We start from the raw sequence: 22,397 nt of genomic DNA, 5'->3' as shown, positions 1-22,397 counted from the left end.
TTAAGCATCTGTACTCCTTTCTTATCTGACACCTAGGGTGCCTATTTTACTACTTTCTACTTGGTTATGAGAACAAAACAATTATCCACACACAGATAATGACCCACACCAGTTCCTGTCACCAACCCTCACTGTCAGGGCCAGAGCTCATGCTCTGTTCAGGCTTCAGGGTTGGGCACTGCTCTACCATGACCAGAGAGGCCTTCCCTCGTAGCTCTCAGTAATCTGCCTGCAATACAGGAGACCCGGCTTTGATTCCTGGGTTGGGAAGATCCCCTGGAGAAGGGAATGGCAACCCACTCCAGTATTCTTGCCTGGAGAATCCCATGGACAGAGGAGCCTGGCAGGCTACAGTCCATGGGGTCATAAGAGTCAGGCGTAACTTAGTGAGTAAACCACCACCACCCATTGCCATGACAAGAAGGGGTCAGCACTTGACAGCCAAGAGGTACTGGGGATCTGCCTCTCTGTTATTCAGAATCAGGGGATAATGATTCAACAGAGATCAACAGCCAAGCCCCCACTCTGGGCTGCACAGTTCAAAATCCCTGCCCCATGATTTGGAGGTGCCTGCAAATATTTTAAAGCTTCAAGGTTGAGACCAAGTCCCACCATTCCATGAATAAGACCTGTGTCCCTGAGACCTGCCCTCCACCTGCCCACCTGACTGTCTAGGAGAGCCAGTTACAGAGCATAAGTCTATCTCCTGCTTCCCAACACAGCAGGAGCTTCATTCAGATTCAACTTCTCTCCAAAACCCCAATGTCTATGCCTCCCCCCCTCCCAAGGGCTCTCTCTCTCTCACTCACTCACGACCTATACTGACAGCCCCTAATCACTAATGACTCTGGCAAGGGGCACAGTCCTTCCATAGGCAAGGCCAGGACAACAGAACAGGGTGTTCTGTACTACATGCAATTTACACAGAAGTCTGAGAACATGTTGCTAAGTTCTTGGAAGAACAAAACAGCTCATTCTAGAAAGTTGCATGGTTTGGTAAAAAAGAAATTAGGTAACAGATCATTCAAAGTATAGAGTCTGCCATTATAATCAAACTTTAATGGGGCTTTTCATATATGCTTCAAGTGTGTTATGATGAAAAATACCAAACAGGAGGTAAATCTACTGTATTAAAGTAAGAGAAACTGTCAGGGTCTATCAGGTACCCTGTGTGAGTTTCTGTGTGCAAAAGGTACGGGGATGTGATTACATGTATTTGGGAACATACTATTGTTTTGATGGTGGGTATGTGTCTTAGTCACTTAGTCGTGTTCAGCTTTTGTGACCGTGTAGACCATAGCCTGCCGGTCTCTGTTCATGGGATTTCCCAGGCAAGAGTACTGGAGTGGGTTGTCATTTCCTTCTCTAGAGGATCTTAATGACCCAGGATGGAACCCAGGTCTCCTGCATTGCAGGCAGACTTTTTACCCTCTGAGCCACCAGAGAAGTCCAATGGTGGGGATGGTAGGTGATGAATTGGAAGAAGGTGAACATGATGCAGATGGCACAACAGAATCACAGGCATGAAAGACAGGACGTGTCTACAGAGTCTGGACACTTGCCCTGTAGTCCCCACTCTGACAGCAGCCAGTCTCCTGGGTTCTGCTCCAGATGGTGGACCCTCTGATGGAGGGACCTCCTCCCTGAGTACCTCCAGTCCTGAGGGTGGGAGCATTTTCTTACTATTGTTAATTCCTGCATTGCCTCACTCACCACCGATTTGCCCTTTTGGCTCTTTCATCTCCTGTGTAACTAACTCACTTCATGGAACTCCCTGTCCCATGATGTAGGTTCTATATTCCTGACTAATCCACACTGATCATGAGGATGTGCACAGAGGACCAGGGAACCAGGGAGGACATTTCAGTCATTGGTTAGAGGGGTGCATGGAGTGAGATATTTTGAGACTTCTTGAGAGCACTCTCTGTTGTTTTTCCTATTTGTCTGAACTTCATAAATAAACCAAGTATTGGAAAATTGCCAATTCTCCCTGTCAACTTGCCACACAGTGCAATCCTTCAGCTGGGAATCTCTGGTGTTCACGATGCCCACCTGCTGTCTTCTCCTGCCCAAGCTGCCACCAAAGTAGCCAGAACCATCTAGAAGCTCAGGATGGGGGAGACCCCACCCTATCCCACAGCCAAGATCCAAATCGTGGCCTCATTCAGTGTACAGTAAGAACATCAGGGCAAAAAATGTACACTGATTCCTCAAAGCCTCTGGTCTGTAGCAACTGGTTATGTATTTGTTAGTTAACCCATTCAATACTACAGCATTCTGTCTGTCTACTTCATAAGCAACCCCAAAGGATATTGCCATGTTTCAAAACAGTTAAACCAAAATATTAGATGGCCAAAATATTAGATCTGGATTTTCAAGAAAATAGGTATTTATACTCTGTATCTTTTATTTAAGGTGATCCAATTGTATAGAAAATTCTGAAAGAGATGGGAATATCAGACCACCTGACCTGCCTCTTGAGAAACCTATATGCAGGTCAGGAAACAACAGTTAGAACTGGACATGGAACAGATTGGTTTCAAATAGGAAAAGGAGTACGTCAAGGCTGTATATTGTCACCCTGCTTATTTAACTTATATGCAGAGTGTATCATGAGAAATGCTGGGCTGGAAGAAGCACAAGCTGGAATCAAGATTGCCAGGAGAAATATCAATAACCTCAGATATACAGATGACACCACCCTTATGGCAGAAAGTGAAAAGGAACTAAAAAGCCTCTTGATGAAAGTGAAAGAAGAGAGTGAAAAAGGTGGCTTAAAGCTCAACATTAGGAAAACTAAGATCATGGCATCCAGTCCCATCACTTCATGGGAAATAGATGGGGAGACAGTGGAAACAGTGTCAGACTTTATTTTTTGGGGCTCCAAAATCAATGTAGATGGTGATTGCAGCCATGAAATTAAAAGATGCTTACTCCTTGGAAGGAAAGTTATGACCAACCTAGATAGCATATTAAAAAGCAGAGACATTACTTTGCCAACAAAGGTCCGTCTAGTCAAGGCTATGATTTTTCCAGTGGTCATGTATGGATGTGAGAGTTGGAATGTGAAGAAAGTTGAGCACCGAAAAATTGATGCTTTTGAACTGTGGTGTTGGAGAAGACTCTTCAGAGCCCCTTGGACTGCAAGGAGTTCCAACCAGTCCATCCTAAAGGAGATCAGTCCTGGGTGTTCATTGAAGGACTGACGCTGAAGCTGAAAGTCCAGTATTTTGGCCACCTCATGCGAAGAGTTGACTCATTGGAAAAGACCCTAAAGCTGGGAGGGATTGGGAGCAGGAGGAGACGGGGACGACAGAGGTTGAGATGGTTGGATGGCATCATGGACTCGATGGACATGAGTTTAGTAAACACCGGGAGTTGGTGATGGACAGGGAGGCCTGGCGTGCTGTGATCCATGGGGTTGCAAAGAGTCGGACATGACTTAAAGACTGAACTGAACTGAACTGAATTGTATAGAGCAAGGATTTATATTTAATATTCTGTTAACAAAACATAATGGAAAATAAATTAAAAAAAGAATATATGTACTTTCCGTTCAACATGTGCTAATACTTTGTAAGTGCTCTTGAAAATGAAATAAGAAAGCAACATGTCAAATGCCTCAGGCTGATTTTATACTTAATCTCCATTCATTGCTTTGCAAGTCTTATTCCTGATTTGTTGGTCCTTTAATGGACCAGAACTTGGTTGTCTAGAGTCAACGACAAGAAAGTGAAAGAAAGAAGCTAATACTCCCTGGTTTGCGCAGAGAACCAATAAACCCTAGGACAGGGCTTGCACCGCTCACGAAGGCACAGGGCGCCCTCTGGAGGAGGTCTTGAATGCCTGGCCAGGAGAGTGAGCTCAGTGGGTTTCCATGCTCCAGAGAATTAGCCGGAGGGAGGGAGAGAGAGAGACACACACACACACACACACACACAGAGAGAGAGAGAGAGAGAGAGAGAGAGAGAGAGAGAGAGAGAGAGAGAAAGACATGGGGACCCAAGCCTCTGGTGAACCAAGAGTACTTTAGTGATCTTTCTGTGAGTATAGGCTGTTATACAAAGAATTTATTTCGACAATGATAAAGATCAGAAAACCAAATGTACAGCAACCATTACTAAGGGAACAAGGGATTAACAATGGTCATAAGGTCAGGAGATGATCCATATCTCAAGAAAGAGGATTGGGACTAAGCAGTTTTCTCGTAAGGAGAATGTTTACTGAAGGAGACTCATGCATGTGTTTCATCCTATGACCTCAATCCTCGGAGCGGCATGCCGTTCCACTCCTTTCTATTGCCAGAAACAGATAAGGAACAGAGGATTTATGAGAAACAGCATATAGGAATCCTCCTGTTAAATGTTCCCTGACACTGATTCTGAGAATTTTCATAACATAGTCTCAGTAAATGGGCAAGTCACACTTAACAGTATGTGTAAAATCTCAAAATTCTCCAATAAATCTATGTCACAGTTGTCTTTCAGCAGTCACAATCATGGAATGGAGGGTCTCTTACCTTTCCCCAAAAAGCTGTTAAATCTTGCACATCCACTCTCATTTCACCATCTGAAGGCAACTGAGGGTGGCACTGTGTCATCTCATCAAGCGATAGAAAATTCTATAGAAAAAGGAAAGACTTAGACTGTTTATACTGGAAGAACAAAGCATAAACAAAACAACTACTTCTCTGGAATCTGCGATAAAAAAGTTTAATACTGATCATTTATACCTACCTATCATTTTACCACTGTATTTTATTAAGTCTTGGTTCACATGAGAAATACTAAATGATATATAGTACATATTATTATTATAGTATACAGTAAGTATAAGCATATAATATAGTATAGCATATATATAATACAGTATATACATACATACATATAGTATGTGTGTGTGTGTATAAAACAGATAAATAAAGAGTCCCTGGCCATGAGGCTATATTTGTTACTTTCTCAACAAGTGTACTGGTTCCTCTTTAAGAAGAAACTATGGCTTCAAACTCCAATGTATTCAGAACCTGGATGTTTCTATTGTTTTACTTTGTGTTACCAACAATAAACAGGTGAGCTGGTAGGAAATTATTTCATAAATACTAACTGAATCCCACCAAGTGCCAAGCTCCATGTGACACTGCTAGAACACAGACAGGAAGGCCCTTCCCAGGCCATCAGGAAGCAGGAGGCACAAGACAGGCTGGGAGCCACAAGACCAACAACAGAGACTCTGAGTGCAAACCCTGTGGACTCTGCTTTCCCCCTCGTGTGTGTCAAATCCATATCACTGCTTGTCATTAACTATCACTTAAGTCATCATTCTGAAAAGAAAATGCTCTTAAGTTTCTGTGTCTTAAAAAATATTTTACAAGCATCTTTTCACATTTACCACCTCTTCTCCTTAGTCAATGCCCTCTCTCCTCCTCAGCAGGAAAAGGTGCCACCTACCACTTGTTATCTTCTACACCACTTAGCAGCTAATTGATGCAGTTTAGCTGAATAAGACAAAGTCTTATGAACCATTACAAAGCTGAAACACATACAACAAAACTCCCTCTTGTTTTGCAATGCTAGACAAAATTCAAAGAGAAAAGCTAGAGGGGTAGAGAAATTGAACAAACAACTTATATCATTCCCACTCCACCAAGGTTCCCAAAGCTGTGAACATGAGGCAGAGACTGCTGGCTGTCCTCGAAATCTGCTCTTTCTTCTGAGGTAACAAACCCCAGATTTTAGCTGTACATGGCAGCCTGGAAGGAGGCCCTCTTTTGCTAGACCCCTGAGAAGATAGGAGCAGCCATGTAACTAAATCCAGGTCAGTGGGGAGTGACAGCAACCAGGACCTTCTTCCACCCCACTGCCTGGGCCTTGGAGGCTGCCAGTGGGGTCAAGGTCATATGCAGTGGAGTAATAAGAGAGAAAGATTCTGGGTCCCTAACACCACAGAGGATCACACTAACCATGGAACTTTTTATGAGATGAACTGGATCCCCACAAAAAAAGATACATTGCAGTCCTAACCCCAGTTACCTCAAAATATGACTTTATTTAGAAATTTGGTTGTTGTAAACATAATCAATTAAAGTGAGATCACAGTGGAGTAGGGTTGTACCTGAATCCAATATGATTGGTGCCCTTATGGGAGATGCAGAGACAGATATACACACATAAAACAGCTACCACCACAGCTGGAGTTCTGTCTCCACACCACCTCTCCCATCATCAGTCAGGTACCAGCTCTCACCTGTTCTGACACAATTCACATCCCTCCTAATTCTCTTTTCCTCTTGAAGCAACATAATTTCAGAATCTCACTCACTATTAGTCGTCTCAGTAATGCAACTTTTCTTTCTCTGGTTCCTTCCTCAGCCCTCCCCAACACTGCTGACCCTACCCCAAGACAACGCCCTCCTGATCTCACAGCCCCTCTGAGAGTATCCACAAGCTTAACACCCCCAGTGACCCACCAGCACCTAAGCCCACACTCCAAGTGGCCTTTACCTGGACACCCTGAGTACTGACCCCACCCACCCCTCTGGGCCCATCTCAAGTACTAAACTTACTGGGAACCAGCTCAGCACATCCCCAGCTGGCACCGCCCACTCTACCTCTGAATCCCTGGAGGGATTCAAGCCTCAATAAAGCCTTGATTGAATTTCTCATCTGGACTATTATCAATTTATATTGATTAAAAATTCCAAGGACCCTGGAGAGTAATGTATATGTCATACATCTTATCTACACACAATCAAATACAGCTTCAGCTTAAGCATGTAACTGAGATATCAATACTCAGTCTGTGTATATTAGAATAGAAATCCCTCACTTTCAAATGAAAAAGAAAGAAAAAGAAAATTATGCCCTAAGTGAATAATTAAATTTATTGAGCACTTGTCCACAAATAATAGCGCTGAGGGGGACAGATGTCACAGTCTCCCAAGGGTTAAATGAGACTCTGTTCAACACATGATCAACTCATTAAGGTGTCAGAAGTGCTGGCTGGATTTTTCTCCAGGACTCAGTCTGATGAAAAAGCTAAAATTAAACAACCATTAGAGCCATGAAGTGCAGACCCAGAACAGGTTATGCAGGAAGGTATAAATGTCAGAGCTGCAGTCAAAGAGATTGACTTCCGAGTGGCTGGTAATGGAAAACCAAAAGTTGCATTGTGAACAATATAATCTCAGAGACACATTTGACTGGATTTAAAAGTCACTGAAGACTTTTAGTGCTTTGAAGTTAAGATCTTTTGCAATCCTACTGGAGTCATTCAGGGCCAAGACCATGGGTCCCCCTTCCTCAGAGAAAAATAGAGAGATTTCTTGGGCTTATGAGGTCATAATAAATCATTCATTTTCACAGAGTCGATTTAATCTTCATTTTAAACAGAAATACTTGAGCACCTACTGTGTGCCAGGCCCTTGTCTTCATGATAAAAATTATTTACCCCTGACTATTTAGGACAGTAAGTTTAAAAAAGAAGACAATATACGGTGGGAATCACACATCTGAAAGGATGAGGGCGACTAGAGACAGGCTTAGACTCTAAGTAAAATAAGGACAGGAATAAAAATGCAGAGGTCAGAAATCAACAATAAAACATCTTTGGAGGAAATAATCCAGTTTTAAACATAGAAAACTAAATGAATCTGAGGCCAATCTTCCTACCCAGGGAACAGGGACTTCTCAGCAAGTTCCTCTCCTCCCAGCAGAGAGGAATCCTAGTCACCCCAGAACTATGCACTGTCACTGCTTAGTCATTCCAGTCAGTGCAGCAGATGCATCTGTTTGCTTCTCTTGCTTTTAGACATTTTAATCGTCCTGCAGCCATCACTACACGTCAAGAGTCAAGAGCTTGTGTTGCTGTTATTTATACTACTGGCCCTAAATGAGCATGGATCTTATGATATTTTTAACATATTTTACCTAAGAAAAGAGGGAAATACATATATTTTGGAAAGACTACCAGCTTGGCACTGAAAGAGTTAAATCTCACCTAACTGGCACAGTTATGTGACACCACATAAAAGGGGGTATTTTAGTTAAAATCCACCCATAACTTTAAAAAATTGTCACCAAACTTTGATTCTTTGAATGCTGATGATGGCCTCCGACACCTCCTTGATGGCCATGGGAAAGTAGAGGGTGCTCGAAAACCTCAGAGCCTCGAACAGCGTCACCACCACAAACACTTTGCTGGCTGCGATCAGGTTGTCAAGGAGCTCATTGGTGATGAAGGTGACAAAAATCATGATTTTGCTCACAGCGAAAAATGATGCCAAATTCATGCCCCTAAGGTAGGAACTTCTCAGAATCTTGGAAATTTCCTTCCTGTAAAAGAAAGTAGGACATAGGTTTTATAAGAGGCATCAACATACAAGATGTGAATTCGGGTGCCCTGTGTGAGTGGCCCCTTTCTAGGGAGTGGACACAGATTGAGATAAAGCATCCTTCACATTATGGAAAAACTATGCAGTACACACCCGGGGATGTGCCTGACACCAGGACCATACATTGCATTACCTCTTCACTCTTTCAAGTAAAAGGAGGCTTAATGTCACACTTTCAGATCTCTTGTGGCTCAGCTAGTAAAGAACTTGTCTGCGATGCCGAGACCTGGGTTCAATCCCTGGGTTGGAAAAATTCCCTGGAGAAGGGAAAAGCTACCCACACGTGGACTCTGAGAAGATGAGCTGGAGTTAGTCAGGGCTGGCGGAGGCCAGAGAAGAAGGAATATGGGAGTGTAGTCCCAGAAGAGGGAGGGACTCCCACAAAGGTGCAAAGTGAGAGGTGACAACATGGGGTCAGACAAATGCTCATCAGACATTTAAATAAAAGATGGAAAAACAATCTACAAACATGAAGCAAAACAAAAGGAACAATATTTTCATAGCTCCATTTGAAATGAATAATAGTGATTCATGAGCTTTCCTAGTGGTAAAGAATCTACCTATAATGCAGGAGACATGAGTTCAGTTCCTGGGTCAGGAAGATCCTCTGGAGGAGCAAATGGCAACCCACTCCAGTATTCCTGCCTGAGAAATCCCATGGACAGAGGAGCCTGGTGAGCTACAATCCATGGGGGTCACAAAGAGTCAGGTATGACTGAGTGCCTAAGCACAACAACAACAAAGAATAGTGATTCATACAATTTAGCTCGATACAGGTACACCCAATCTCTATAATCTCCCTGTTTATGGGCCATCAGTATAAATTACAATTTTAGTTTGAATGTCATTGTCTCAACTACTACCTAAAGCATTGCTTATTGGGACTCAAGGTATTAAGAACTACTTAAAAATTCATTTCTATATAAGTAAGAAGCATATATATTTTTTTCCTTTGAGAAGATGGCAAATGGAAGAGCAGATTAAATGATTTCTCCACTATTCTCCTTAACACTCCTGCAATATGTGGGGATACAGTGAATAGTATTTCTTTTTTAACTTTTTAATTGAAGGATAATTGCTTTACAGAATTTTGTGGTTTTCTGTCATATATCAACAAGAATCAGTCATAGGTACACCCATGAAACCTCCCTCCCAGGCCTCCCATCTCCCTCCCCATTCCACCCTTAAGCCTGTCTCAGAGACCCTGTTTGAGTCCCCTGAGTCATATAGGAAATTCCCATCAGCTATCTGTTTTATACATGGTACTGTAAATTTCTATGTTTCTCTCTCCATACATCTACACTTTTCCCTTCTCTCCTCCCACCTTGTCCATAAGTCTCTTCTCTATGTCTTTTTCTCCACTGCTGCTCTGGAAATAAATTATAAATTCATCAGTGCCATATATTCAGATTCCATATATATTGTGTCAGCATATGATATTTATATATCTCTTTCTGACTTACTTCACTCTGTATAATAGGCTCTAGGTTCATCACCTCATTAGAACAGATTCAAATGTGTTCCTTTTTATGACTGAGAAGTATTCCATTGTGTGTGTGTGTGTGTGTGTGTGTGTGTGTGTATGTATATATATGTATGTATGTGTGTATATATATATATATATATACACACACACATACACATATCTGTCAATGTATATCCAGGTTGTCTCCATGTTTCAGCTGTTGTAAATAGTGCTGCAGTGAACATTAGGGTACATGTGCCTTTTTCAGCTTTGATTTCCTCAGGGTATATGGCTAGGAGTGGGATTGCTGGGTCATATGGTAGCTTTATTCCTAGCTTTTTATGGAGTCTCTATACTGTCTTCCATAGTGGCTGTATCAGTTTACATTCCCACCAGGAATGCAAGAGTGTTCCCTTTTGTCCACACCCTCTCCAGAATTTATTGTTCATAGACTTTTTGATGACAGCCATTCTGACTGGTGTGAGGTGGTATCTCATTGTAGTTTTGATTTGCACTTCTTTGGTAATGAGTGATGTTGAGCATCTGTTCATGTGTTTGTTAGCCATCTGTATGTCTTCTTGGGATAAATGTCTCTTCAGGTCCCTTTCCCACTTTTTGATTGGGTTGTTTGCTTTTCTGGTATTGAGTTCTATAAGCTGTTTGTATATTTTGGAAATTAATTCTTTATCAGTTGTTTCCCTTGCTATTATTTTCTCCCATTCTGAGGGTTGTCTTTTCACATTGTTGTAGTTTGCTTTGTCGTGCAAAAGCTTTTAAGTTTAACAAGCTCTCATTTGTTTATTTTTGTTTTATTTCCATTACTCTAGGAGGTGGGCCATAGAAGATCTTGCTTTGATTTATGTCATCAAGTGTTCTGCCAATGTTTTCCTCTAAGAGTTTAATAGTTTCTGGTCTTACATTTAGGTCTTTAATCCATTTTGAGTTTATTTTTGTGTATGGCATTAGGTAGTGATCTAATTTCATTCTTTTGAACATAGCTGTCCAGTTTCCTCTGAACCACTTTTTGAAGAGATTGTCTTTTCCCCATTGTATACTCTTGCCTCCATTGTCAACAATAATATACCCATAGGGGTGCGGGTTTAGCTCTGGGTTCTCTATCGTGTTCCATTTGTCTATATATTTATTTTGGTGCCAGTACCACACTGTTTTGATGGCTGTAGCTTTGTAGTGTAGTCTGAAGTCAGTAAGGTTGATTCCTCCATCTCCCTTCTTCTTTTTCAAAACTGCTTTGGTTATTTGGGGTCTTTTGTGTTTCCATACAAATTGTGAAGTTTTTTGTTCTAGTTCTATGAAAAATGCCATTGGTAATTTGATAGGGATCGCATTGAATCTGTAGATTAAATTTGGTAGTATAGCCATTTTCACAATATTGATTCTTCCTACCCAGGAACATGGAATATCTCTCCATCTTTTTATGTCATCTTTGATTTCTTTCATTAGTGTCTTGCAGTTTTCCATATACAGGTCTTTTGTCTCCTTAGGTAGGTTTATTCCTATATATTTTATTCTTATTGCTGCAATGGTGAATGGGATTGATTCCTTAATTTCTCTTTCTGATTTTTCATTGTTAATATACAGGAGTACAAGTGATTTCTGTGTATTAACCTTGTGTCCCACAACTTTGCTGAATTCACTAATTAGCTCTAGTAATTTTCTGATAGTTTCTTTGGGGTTTTCTATGTATAGTATCATGTCATCTGAAAACAGTGGGATTTTTACTTCTTCTTTTCCAATCCGGATTCCTTTTATTTCTTTTTCTTCTCTAATTGCCATAGCTAGGACTTCCAAAACTATGTCAAATAATAGTGGTGAGAGTGGACACCCTTGTCTTGTTCCTGATCTTAGAAGGAAAGCTTTTAGCTTTTCACCATTGAGGATAATGCTTGCTGTGGGCTTTTCATATATGGCCTTTACTATGTTGAGGTAGATTCCTTCTATGCCCATTTTTTGAAGTGATTTTATCATAAATTGATGCTGAATTTTGTCAAAGGTTTTTTCTGCATCTATTGAGATGATCATATGGTTTTTATCTTTCAATTTCTTGATATGGTGTATCACATTGATTGATTTGTGTATACTGAAGATTCCTTGCATCCCTGGAATAAACCAAACTTGATCATGGTGCATGAGCTTTTAAACATGTTATTGGACTCTATTTGCTAGAAATTTGTTGAGGATTTTTGCATCTATGTTCATCAGTGATATTGGTCTGTAATTTTCTTTTTCTGTGGATGTCTTATCCTGGTTTTTGTATCAGGGAAATTGTGGCCTCTTAGAATGAGTTTGGAAGTGTTCCTTCCTCTGCAATTTTTTTTGAAGAGTTTCAGAAAAATAGGCATTAGCTCTTCTCTAAATGTTTGATAGAATTGCCCTGTGAAGCCATCTGACCCTGGGCTTTTGCTTTGGGGTAGATTTGTAATCACTGTTTCAATTTTAGTGTTTGTAATTGAGTTGATCATAATTTTTATTTCTTCCTGGTTCAGTCTTGGGAGGCTGATCTTTTCTAAGTATCTGTCCGTTTCCTCTAGGTTGTCATAATAGCATATAGTTGCTCATAATATTCTCTTAAGATTCTTTGTATTTCTGTGTTGTCTGTTGTAACCTCTCCTTTTCCATTTCTAATTTTATTGATTTGATTTTTCTTCCTTTTTTTTTTTTGATAAGTCCGTCTAATGGCTTGTCAATTTTGTTAATCTTCTCAAAGAACGAGCTTTTAGTTTTATTAATCTTTGCTATTGTTTCCTTCATTTCTTTTTCAATTATTTCTGCTCTGACTTTTATGAGCTCCTTCCTTCTGTTGACTTTGAGGGGTTTTTTTTCTTCTTTTTCCAGCTGCTTTATATGTAGATTTTAGAGTTAGGCTATTTGATGCTTTTCTTGTTTCTTGAGGTATGACTGTATCACTATAAATCTCCCACTTAGAACTGCTTTTGCTGAATCTCATAGGTTTGGGTTGTCGTGTTTTCAGTGTCATTTGTTTCTAGGAATCTTTTGATTTCTTTTCTTATTCTTCAGTAACCTCTTTGTTATTTAGTAATGTATTGTTTAATCATTAGTTTGTGGTTTTTGCTGTTTTTTTTTCCCCTATAGTTGATATCGAGTCTCATAGTTTGTGGTCAGATAATATACTTGATACAATTTCAATTTTCTTAAATTTACTGAGGCTTGATTTGTGGCCCAAGATGTGGTCTATCCTGGAGAATGTTCCATGTGCACTTGAGAAGAAAGTATATTCTCGTGCATTTGAATGGAAAGTCCTGAAGCTATTAGATAGGTCCATTTGGTCTAATGTTTCATTTAAGGCTTGTGTTTCCTTATTCTCTTTTTTGATGATCTGTCCATTGGTGAAAGTGGGGTGTTAAAGTCCCCTACTATTATTGTGTTTCTGTTGAATTATCTTCTGCCTGTTAGTGTTTGCCTTGTGCACTGAGGTGCTCCTATGTTGGGTATAGGAGACATATATCCAACATATGTATATGTCTATAGGTAATGCATAGACTATGTCCATAGGTATAGACTATGTCTATAGGTAATGCATAGACATTTACAATTGTCATGTGTTATTCTTGGATTGATCCCTTGATCATTATGTAGTGTCCTTCTTTGTCTCTTATGATAGTCTTTATTTTAAAGTCTATTTTGTCTGAAATAAGGATCACCACTCCAGTTTTCTTTTGGTTTTCATTTGCATGGAATATTTGCATTTTCCATCCTTTTACTTTTAGTTAGTATGTGTCTCTAGGTCTGAAGTGGGTCTCCTGTGGGCAGCATACATATGGGCCTCATTTTTGTATCCATTCAGTCAGTCTGTATCTTTTGGTTGGTGCCTTTAATACATTTACATTTACATTACATTTAAGGTAAATATATTATATTTTTTCTATTGATTATAATTATTGATGTATCAATAATTATTGTAATTATTGATACATATATTCCTATTGGCCTTCTCTTGACTGTTTTGGGTTTGTTTTTATTTGTTTCCTTTCTCTTGTGTTTATTGGCTATGTAAATCTCTTTAATGGTGGTGGTTTGGTGGTGTTGAATTCTCTTAACTTCTGCTTGTCTGTAAAGCATTTGATTTCTCTGTCAATCTTGAATGAGATCTTTGACAGTTACAGTAATTATGGTTGTAGGTTTTCCTCTTTTAGTACTTGAAATATATCCTGCCATTTCTTTCTGACTTGTAGAGTTACTGCTGAAAGATCCATTGTTAATTGTATGGGTTTTCCCTTATATGTTACTTGTTGCTTTTCCCTTGCTGCTTTTAATATTCTTTCTTTGTTCTTAATCTCTGTTAGTTAGATTAATATGTGTGTCAATGTATTTCTCCTTGGGTTTAACCTATAAGGGACTCTCTGTGCTTCCTGGACTTGATTGACTATTTCATTTCCCTTGTTGGGGAAGTTTTCAACTATAATATCTTCAAAAATTTTCTCAGAGCCTTTCTTTTTTTCTTTTTTCTCTGGGACCCCAATAACTCAAACATTGGTGTGTTTAATATTGCCCCAAAGGTCTATGAGGCTATCCTCAATTCTTTTCATTCCTTTCCCTTTATTCTGCTCTTCAGCAGTTATTTTCACCATTTTATCCTCCAGCTCACTTATCCATTCCTCTGCCTCAGTTATTCTGCTACTGGTTCCTTCTAGAGTATTCTTAATTTCAGTAATTGTGTTATTCATCTTTTTTTGTTTATTCTTTATTTCTTCTATGTCTTTGGTGATTGTATTAACTGTGCTAAATGCTTCTTACATTTTCTTCATTCTATTTTCAAGTCTTTGGAGCATCTTTACTATCATTATTCTGAATTCTCTTTCAGAGAGATTACTTATTTCCTCTTTGTTTATTTGGTCTTGTGAGTTTCTACCTTGCTCTTTCATTTTTGCTGTATTTCTCTGACTTTTCATCTTTTTAAATTTTTTTCTAACTTGCAACACTTGAAGTCTCCTTTCACCACAGCACTGCAGAAAGCTAATGTGACATTGGAAATATGTTGGGGAGTAAACAGTGTGATTTATAAGAAGAAAGAAACTTAAAATGAATTTATTTTTAATTTATAACAAGAAAAACAAAGATGAAACTCCACAGCACCGCTAAAGGCTAGTGTGATGGTGGAGATATGTTGGGGGAATAAACAGTGTGATTTATAACAGAAAAATTTTTTTTAAAAAAGGTTCTCAAGGTCGTAGTTCTTGGTTTTGGAATCTGCCTTTCTGGATGTAGTTGGGTTAGTGTCCTATGGTGTTTTCCTGGTTGGGGATGCTTGTGCCTGTGTTCTGGTTGATGGAGCTGGATCTTGTCTCTTTGAAGGGCAGTACAGTGTCCAGTAGTAGGTTTTGGAATGTCTATGGGTTCAGTATGCCTTTGGACAGCCATTCTAGCTTTTGTGGTGTTCAGTTCAGTTCAGTTTGTGGTGTTTGGCACATCTTATTTCTGCAGCCGCTTCAAAGTGACCCTCTCAGCATATCTGCAGTGCCGCCAGCCCCCTACTAGTCCCTGGGATCATGATGCTTCTGTTCCCTTGTCCTGCCCTGTGCTGCTGGCTGAAACTTACTAGGTAGGTTCTTGTGTGCATACTTCTGTGTCACGGCGACTTGTGTGGGCTTCCCTCAGCCCCCTAAGCTCACCCTCTGTATCACAGGCCTTGTCTGCACTTATCTCAGCCTCTGGGGCTGGCCTCTGCATCGCGTGGCTTGTGTGCACTTGTTTCAGATCCCCGGACTGGCCTCTGCATCACCGGGCTAGTGTGGACTTGTTTCAGCTCCCCGTGCCCACCCTATGCATCTTGGGACTTCTGTGCACTTGTTTCATCTCACTGCCTGCAGTCTTTGTTGTGGGGGTTATTTGTTCTTCTTTTGGCTGTGTTGGGAGGGTTGTGTGTGCTGCCCAAGTTTGTATGCCTACCCTCTCTTGGCATCCCAGTCCTGCCCTTTGCACTGGCTGGGTTTGTCTGCCTTGTCACACTCAGCTACTGGGTCCACCCTCTGTTCTTCAAGGGCTGTATGTGCTGGCTGGGTTTGTATGCCATGATGGCAGGTTCCCCGAGCCTGCCATCTATTTGAGGCCACAGTCTGTGAGTTGTTAATGGGTTGAGAAGTGCAGATTTTTCTGTTTACTGCCCTCCAAGTCCTTGCTTTGCCTGTTTTCCAAGACTTCGCAGCTCCCTCTTGGACCCACTAGTGAGGAAGTTTCCCTGTGCACAGGAACTCCTCCTGTTTCAGGGCTCCCTCCCTCCCTGGGGCACAAGTTCCTGCCCAGAAGATCTCTATCTTTTCCCTTTTTATGCTTCCCTCCTCTCTCCTACCTCATCTCAGGAGCTTAGCCTGTCCCTGTGGAAGCCTGGGGTCTTCTGCTGCCACCTAGAAGTTGTTGTAGGAGTTGTTCCATAACTTGAAGAGTTTTTTATGTAATTGTGTGGAGGCTGGCAATCTCCCCATCACCATCTTCTTCTATCTCCAATAGTAAGTATTTAAATTCACATTAATGTGAAGGTGAACTTAAATACTTTCTTTGGCAAGACATCTAAAGCATGCAGTAGAATAGGAAATAAAGCATGTAAATATGGAGTGACATCTGTATATAAAAACTTACCTTCTCAAGTTGGTAATAAGGTCTATAAATGAATTTTCCCAAACATTCATTTTTATTGTTCTGATGCCAGTTATGATTTCACTCACGGTCCTGATTCTGTCATCTGTGAGAGCTGCGGTTTTACTCCTGAGGGAACAGATGTGAGAGATGAGCCTTAGTGACCACAGCTCAACTTTCCTTAGAAGCAGCAGTAGTGGGCATGGGGGTGGGGCCGGGGGGTCGTGGTGGCTGGGAATCAAATGATTCTTTACAGTCCTTTTGCACTTAGAACATAGGCAGGTCCTACTCAAAGTACAAATGGAGAAAAAGGCTTCAGTTAGGAAGTCAACCTTTCAGCCCATTTCAAGAAGCAACTTAGAGCAAGTGCAGCATCAGCTAAGGAAGACCTGAAATGAGTCTGCTCAAGGAGGATAAAAACTGACTGCTCAAGGACGTCACAGTCAGATAGAGAGGGCAGAAAGACATCAAGCAAGACAGAGTCTGTGCTGTAATAAAATAGGAGAGAAGTTTTGGGGAACAGAAAAAAATGGGACTGTTAATTCCACCAGGAAAGGAGAACAAAAAGAGCTTAAGAGACCTGGTAGCACTGGAACAGGCCTTAAAGGATAAGGAACATCTCTCCACAGCAAAGCCGGGAAAGGAAATTACAAATACAGAAAGACACCAAGCACAGACCTTCACCCACACAACACACACAAGAACTCAGTGACCTTCAAATAGCACAACATCTCCATCACCTGACAACCACCCACCTCCAACCCTCTGGGACCTGCTTCAGGTCTAACTCAGCAGAAGGCTCTTCAACACCAGCCTCTTATCTATCACACATGCTGCTGTGAATGTGGTGCTCTATAAAGACATAATGAAGATCAGCCTGGCTCTTGGGGTGCTTATAACTTAATGGAAACATGAACATAATACCTGAAGAGGCTCTGACACAAGCATAACAAAAATATATTCTGCAAGAAATTGACCTACAAGATCATTACTCTTTAACAATATTTAAATAACTTGGACATGGGTAAATTCTGCTGAAGCACACGCTGCTTGTTCAGATATGGTGCCAAGAGGACCCAGTGAATTCCTTCCCTGTTCCTGTTTCAAGATGGGTCTTCAGCATAAGGCTGGAGCCTCCACTGACTAAGCCTGAAGGGTCTACAACCCACACAAAGAAGAGACTAGAGAAGACATTTGTCTTGCTTTTGAACAAAAGCATCAAGGAGACTGTGGATGTTACCAGTTTCATATTATAAATTTTTAAAACCAGTGTTTCTCTTACCGGAGTGATGAAAACAACTTCCCAATGCAGCTTTGTAAAAGCAGAAGAATAATGAGAACTGCCATCCCAGCAAGACACGACATTCCTATTTCCATCCAGAGCAGGGCGGTCACTACAATAGCCTGCAGTGGCCCCACCCACAGATAGTGCAAGAACGTTGCCACCTTAAAAGAGAAAGACAAAGCCTTCTTTGGATGGTATAAAAACCAATAAGGATACAGTGTAGAAACAATATGCTCTGAAGGAACAGATAAGAACCTAAACAGAAATTATCTCAGTGGGTTTTAAACCTGCTAAAGCAGAAATCCAAGCATTCACCCCATATGATGTCATTCAGGGGAAGCACAGGGCTGGCTTCAGGGATGTCCAGGGAGAATCAGACCAGCAGCATTGAAGGAAGATATCGATTTTTTTTCCCACAACACAGATGAGCTCAGGATTTCCCCAAATGCCCTCTATCCCAAAATTTAGCCCCCACCCCCTTTGGGGCTCCCTGGCAACCCAGGAAATTCTATATTATGGTACCTATCACTCTCTCCAGTAATGACTTGTGTATTTATCTCCCTGAAAGGCTGTGGCTTCTATAGGGCAGAAACTAAGCTTTATTCATTCCTGAAACTGAGTAGTGGTCTTACTTCATGTTTGATGAATGAATGCTTGAAAGAGAAGTATCTAGTGCAACACAGATCTGACCAACAACTACAATGCCCTGGATCATATGATCTATGTATAAGGTGAGTGGAAAAGTCTCTGGGAGGACAGTAGAGGGTAGGTTGTATCTGGCTGGGGGCCACCCACTTGGCATATTCCTTGAAGGCTCCCCATGCAGCAGGCACTGAGCAGGGTGCAGGGAAAAGAACAATCCCTGCCCACCAGGACTTCATCACCTAGAAAGGGAGGAAGACAGTCCAGGCACACCCACACCATGTGCCAAGAAAGGTCACTTCAGGAGGACTCCTTAGGACACTAACCAGTCTGAGCAAGAACACTGTTGTCTATTTATTATTAGAGAAACAAAACTCTCACTTATGGAACAATACATATAATTACCTCAAAGCTGCACACAGAGAAATGAAAGTTGGATAAATGGAACCTTTGTCTTACATCCTCAGTAGGATCCTGGCTGACACCAAACCCTGGCACCTGGCATCCCAGTAAGTTGAACCCAGTCAGAAGGATGGGACATGGAAGAGGATCCCTCAGGGGCAGCTTACCTGGTCAAACCTGCTCACATCGTTGGACAGCAGGTTGACTATCTGGCCTGTGGTGGTCTTCCCCATGGCTGAACTACTCAGGCGAAGGGCCTGAAATGAGAGAGGGAGACAGAGAACTGAATGCCTAAGGTGATACCAAGTCTTCTTAGAACATAACACAATGGAGCATCTGTTCTGGGGGTCTTGAGTGGTGTCAGCATGAGGATGACCTCTGACAGCGGGGCTGTAGGGACCCTCATTCAGTCTTTAACTCCTCAATGTGGTGGCAGCTCCACCCACAAGGACAGCAAAGGGAGGAGCAGGAGGTGGAAACAAAATCCACACCCGGCCCCCACCGCCCCTCCCATTTCAGTGAATTTGGACCTGTCTGAAGTGTAAAGGGTATAGGTTTACACTAAAGCGACAACTAAGTAATTTTGAGCCAAATTAGATGAGCACGGAGAGGCTGCTTTAAGGGAAGAAATTCAGAGACTTGGACTATAGATCTGGACTCAATCATTAATTCTGTGGGTGACAATATTTAAAACACTTTGGGCTTAGTTTGTTCCTTCTGAAATGAGTGAGTATAATGTTCAAAACACTGTTCCTGTGAGGAAATTGTGTTCTTAACACCAGTCTGCTGACTTTACAAAAAACACAACCTGTGTTGCCCAATCCCTTTATTTTGTAAGAGAAATGTCCTAGAGATCTGAGGAAACAAGAGACACCAGGAGCTGCTTCAACAGACCACCAACTGGAGCCACTGATCCAGACAAAATGTCATAGTTTATAAAATGTTTCATTTACACCTCAAGGTAAAGAAGAAAACCAATGATCAAGTGAGAATTTAAAATGATATAACCACAATGGAAGAGAATGCAGAAGTTCCTCAAAAATTAAACATGTAATTAGCATATAATATAGTAATTATACTACTAAGGAGATACTTAAGGAAACTAAAAGCACAAAATTGAACAGGCAACTTGAAAACTCATATTCACAACAGTAGTGTTCACAGTAGCAGAAACAACTGTCCATTGACAGATAAGCACACACACAGAATGTTGTATATACCAATAATGGAATATTATTCAGCCTTAAAAAGGAATTAAATTCTGATACCTGCCACAACATGGATGAACTTTGAAGACATTGTGCTATAGGACATAAGCCACACACAAAATAACAAACACTGTTTGATTTCACTTACATGAGGTACCTAAAATAGTCAAATTCATAGACAGAAGAAATAGAATGATGCTGGTGAGGGGAGAGAGGCTGGGAATTAGTGTTTAATGGGTGCAAGAGGTTCAGTCTGGGAAAAAGAAAAAGTTCCAGTGATGAATAATGGTGATGCCACACAACAATGTGAATGTATCTAATGTCATTAAATGCTGCACTGAAAAGGAGTGAAAATGGTAAACTCTGCACTGTGTATATTTTAACACAGTAAAAATCAATGATTGAAAGCCAAAAGTAACTTTACCAAAGCTGTGGAAATGTGTTAATGAATAAATGGCAAGTCATTTTTATATATGATATCTCCCTCACAATCATTCAAAGCTCGTCTGAAAAGACCACAAAAAATGCTGAATGGGCCATTTTAGGAGTGGCAGATGTGTAGCGTTAAAGACCTCCTGGAGACCTGCCCCAACCTGGATTCTGTAGACGTGGTGTTGACAGACTACAGCTATGAGCTTAGCAGCCATTCCATTTCTAATACCAAATCTGATTTCTCCCCAGGACCAGGGATCAGGAGGTGGGGCCTGAGCATGAACCACAAACATTCAGAGGGGTCTTTCAGAACTGTTCGGCAGCACCAGCTTTGCCCTAAGAAATCAGCCCATCTGTAACCTGTAAAGAAGAAGTGTCTTGTTTGCATAGCAGTAGGACCCTATATGCAAGGCTGTGCATGAAGAAATTTGTCTTTCCCAGGTTTCTGGAATTTCAGGTCACATCTATGGTGTAATCTCCACAATTCGTGACTTCATATAGGGATAACCTTTAAGGTAAAATCAAGCCAGCAAATGAACTTTTTGGGAGATGTTTACATTCACATAAGCCAATATTCTAGGTCAGATCACATATCCCAAAGGCAAGATTCCAAAGTATTAGTGGGGAGAGGAAGAAAATCAGGGGGATGATGGCTCACCTGAGCAGCCAAGAGTGAGTTCTGACTGAACTATCACCACGCACCTAACTTAAAGTTTTTAACAACACAGTTCTGGTAAAATTTTTGTAACTATTATGAGTTAAGTATGATCTGGAAAGACAAACATTTAACCAATTTGTAAGGAAATCTTTGAGTATCCATCTCCTAAATGGTTAAAGATGACATAGAATAACAAAGATAATGATAAATGACAATGAAGACCCCTGACTGCAGTGTACGGGCACAGCTGCAATTTGCACATCACCCAGAAGGAAACCAGCTCAGATATTACTGTCAGACAAGACAGTGAGATGCCAGGTCCCCAGGTTCACACAGTCTTGAGATGAACAAGAATCTGCTCAACGAAAGATGTGATGACATCTCACTTTCAGCTGAAAGAAATATTCTGAAGAAATAGAGGCTCTGGATAAGTAGCAGCTAGATAAAAGAAGCAATATTTTCAACTTAAGCTGTTTAATTTCATCTTTCAATGAGGACTTTATTTTTTTATAAAATTGTATATGTTTAAGGTTACAACTTGATACTTTGATATAAATACACGTTGGGGATCTAAGAGGCCCACAAGAGTTTGGATTATTATCCAGTAAACACTCATTCCCTTCCCCTTCTACTGTAGACAGAGTTTACTTCTCTGCTCCACTGATACTTATCTTGGCCATAAGACTTGCTCAGGCCAGTTAAATTTAATAATGTGATCAGTGCAGAAGCCCTGATCACACTATGATCCATCTTGGAATCAATGGAATGGCTCCTGCATTCCATTGATCCACCACAAGAAGAGCATGCTTCATACAGCCTCTACTCTGAAGCCTGAGCCCCAGAATCCACACACGGAGCAGAACTGAAGCCATACACAGCCTGGGGTCAAGGCCAGCTGCCCTGCTGTCTGGAACAGAGCCTAGATTAGCCAAACCACAGTCAACCTGCAGAATATGAGCAAGAAAATAAATAGGGTTGTTTTTTATGCAGCATTATTGTGGAAATGGCTGACCAATATAAGGTCTAAGCTGAATTCCAATGAGAAAAAGACTGCTTCATCCAAAGCAATCTGGCACAATGTAACTACTAGAGCATTAAAGTGAGATCATGGTACAAAAAAAAAAAAATACATATTGGGAAAATTACTGTAGTAAAATCACTTAAAGTATCCACTACCTAATAGAGTTATACTATTTTACACATGTGGTGAGAACACTTAAAATCTACTCTCTTGGAAAATTTCAAAGCTACAATACAGTCAAATGAGGATTCTTTTTTTTTTTTTTTAAGCAAATGGTCTAAGGCAA

General features: G+C 40.8%; 1 protein-coding gene across 1 annotated transcript in view; it reads right to left on the bottom strand.

Annotated features, from left to right (window-relative positions):
- Positions 1-22,397, bottom strand: part of LOC136144258 (ATP-binding cassette sub-family C member 4-like) — a 156,136-nt gene that overhangs the window by 113,778 nt on the left and 19,961 nt on the right. Inside the window, exons 5-9 of the mRNA XM_065902005.1 lie at positions 18,960-19,049; positions 17,746-17,909; positions 16,467-16,592; positions 8,081-8,330; positions 4,520-4,621 (exon numbers count right to left, since the gene is read on the bottom strand). Of these exons, the coding sequence (XP_065758077.1) occupies positions 4,520-4,621; positions 8,081-8,330; positions 16,467-16,592; positions 17,746-17,909; positions 18,960-19,049 (732 nt within the window). The remainder of the gene's footprint in view (positions 1-4,519; positions 4,622-8,080; positions 8,331-16,466; positions 16,593-17,745; positions 17,910-18,959; positions 19,050-22,397) is intronic.

This window comes from Muntiacus reevesi, chromosome 11, assembly GCF_963930625.1.
Source record: "Muntiacus reevesi chromosome 11, mMunRee1.1, whole genome shotgun sequence".
NCBI classification, from domain to species: Eukaryota; Metazoa; Chordata; class Mammalia; order Artiodactyla; family Cervidae; genus Muntiacus; species Muntiacus reevesi.
Note: the sequence above shows the minus strand (reverse complement) of the source record. Positions and strands in the feature narration are given on the sequence as shown.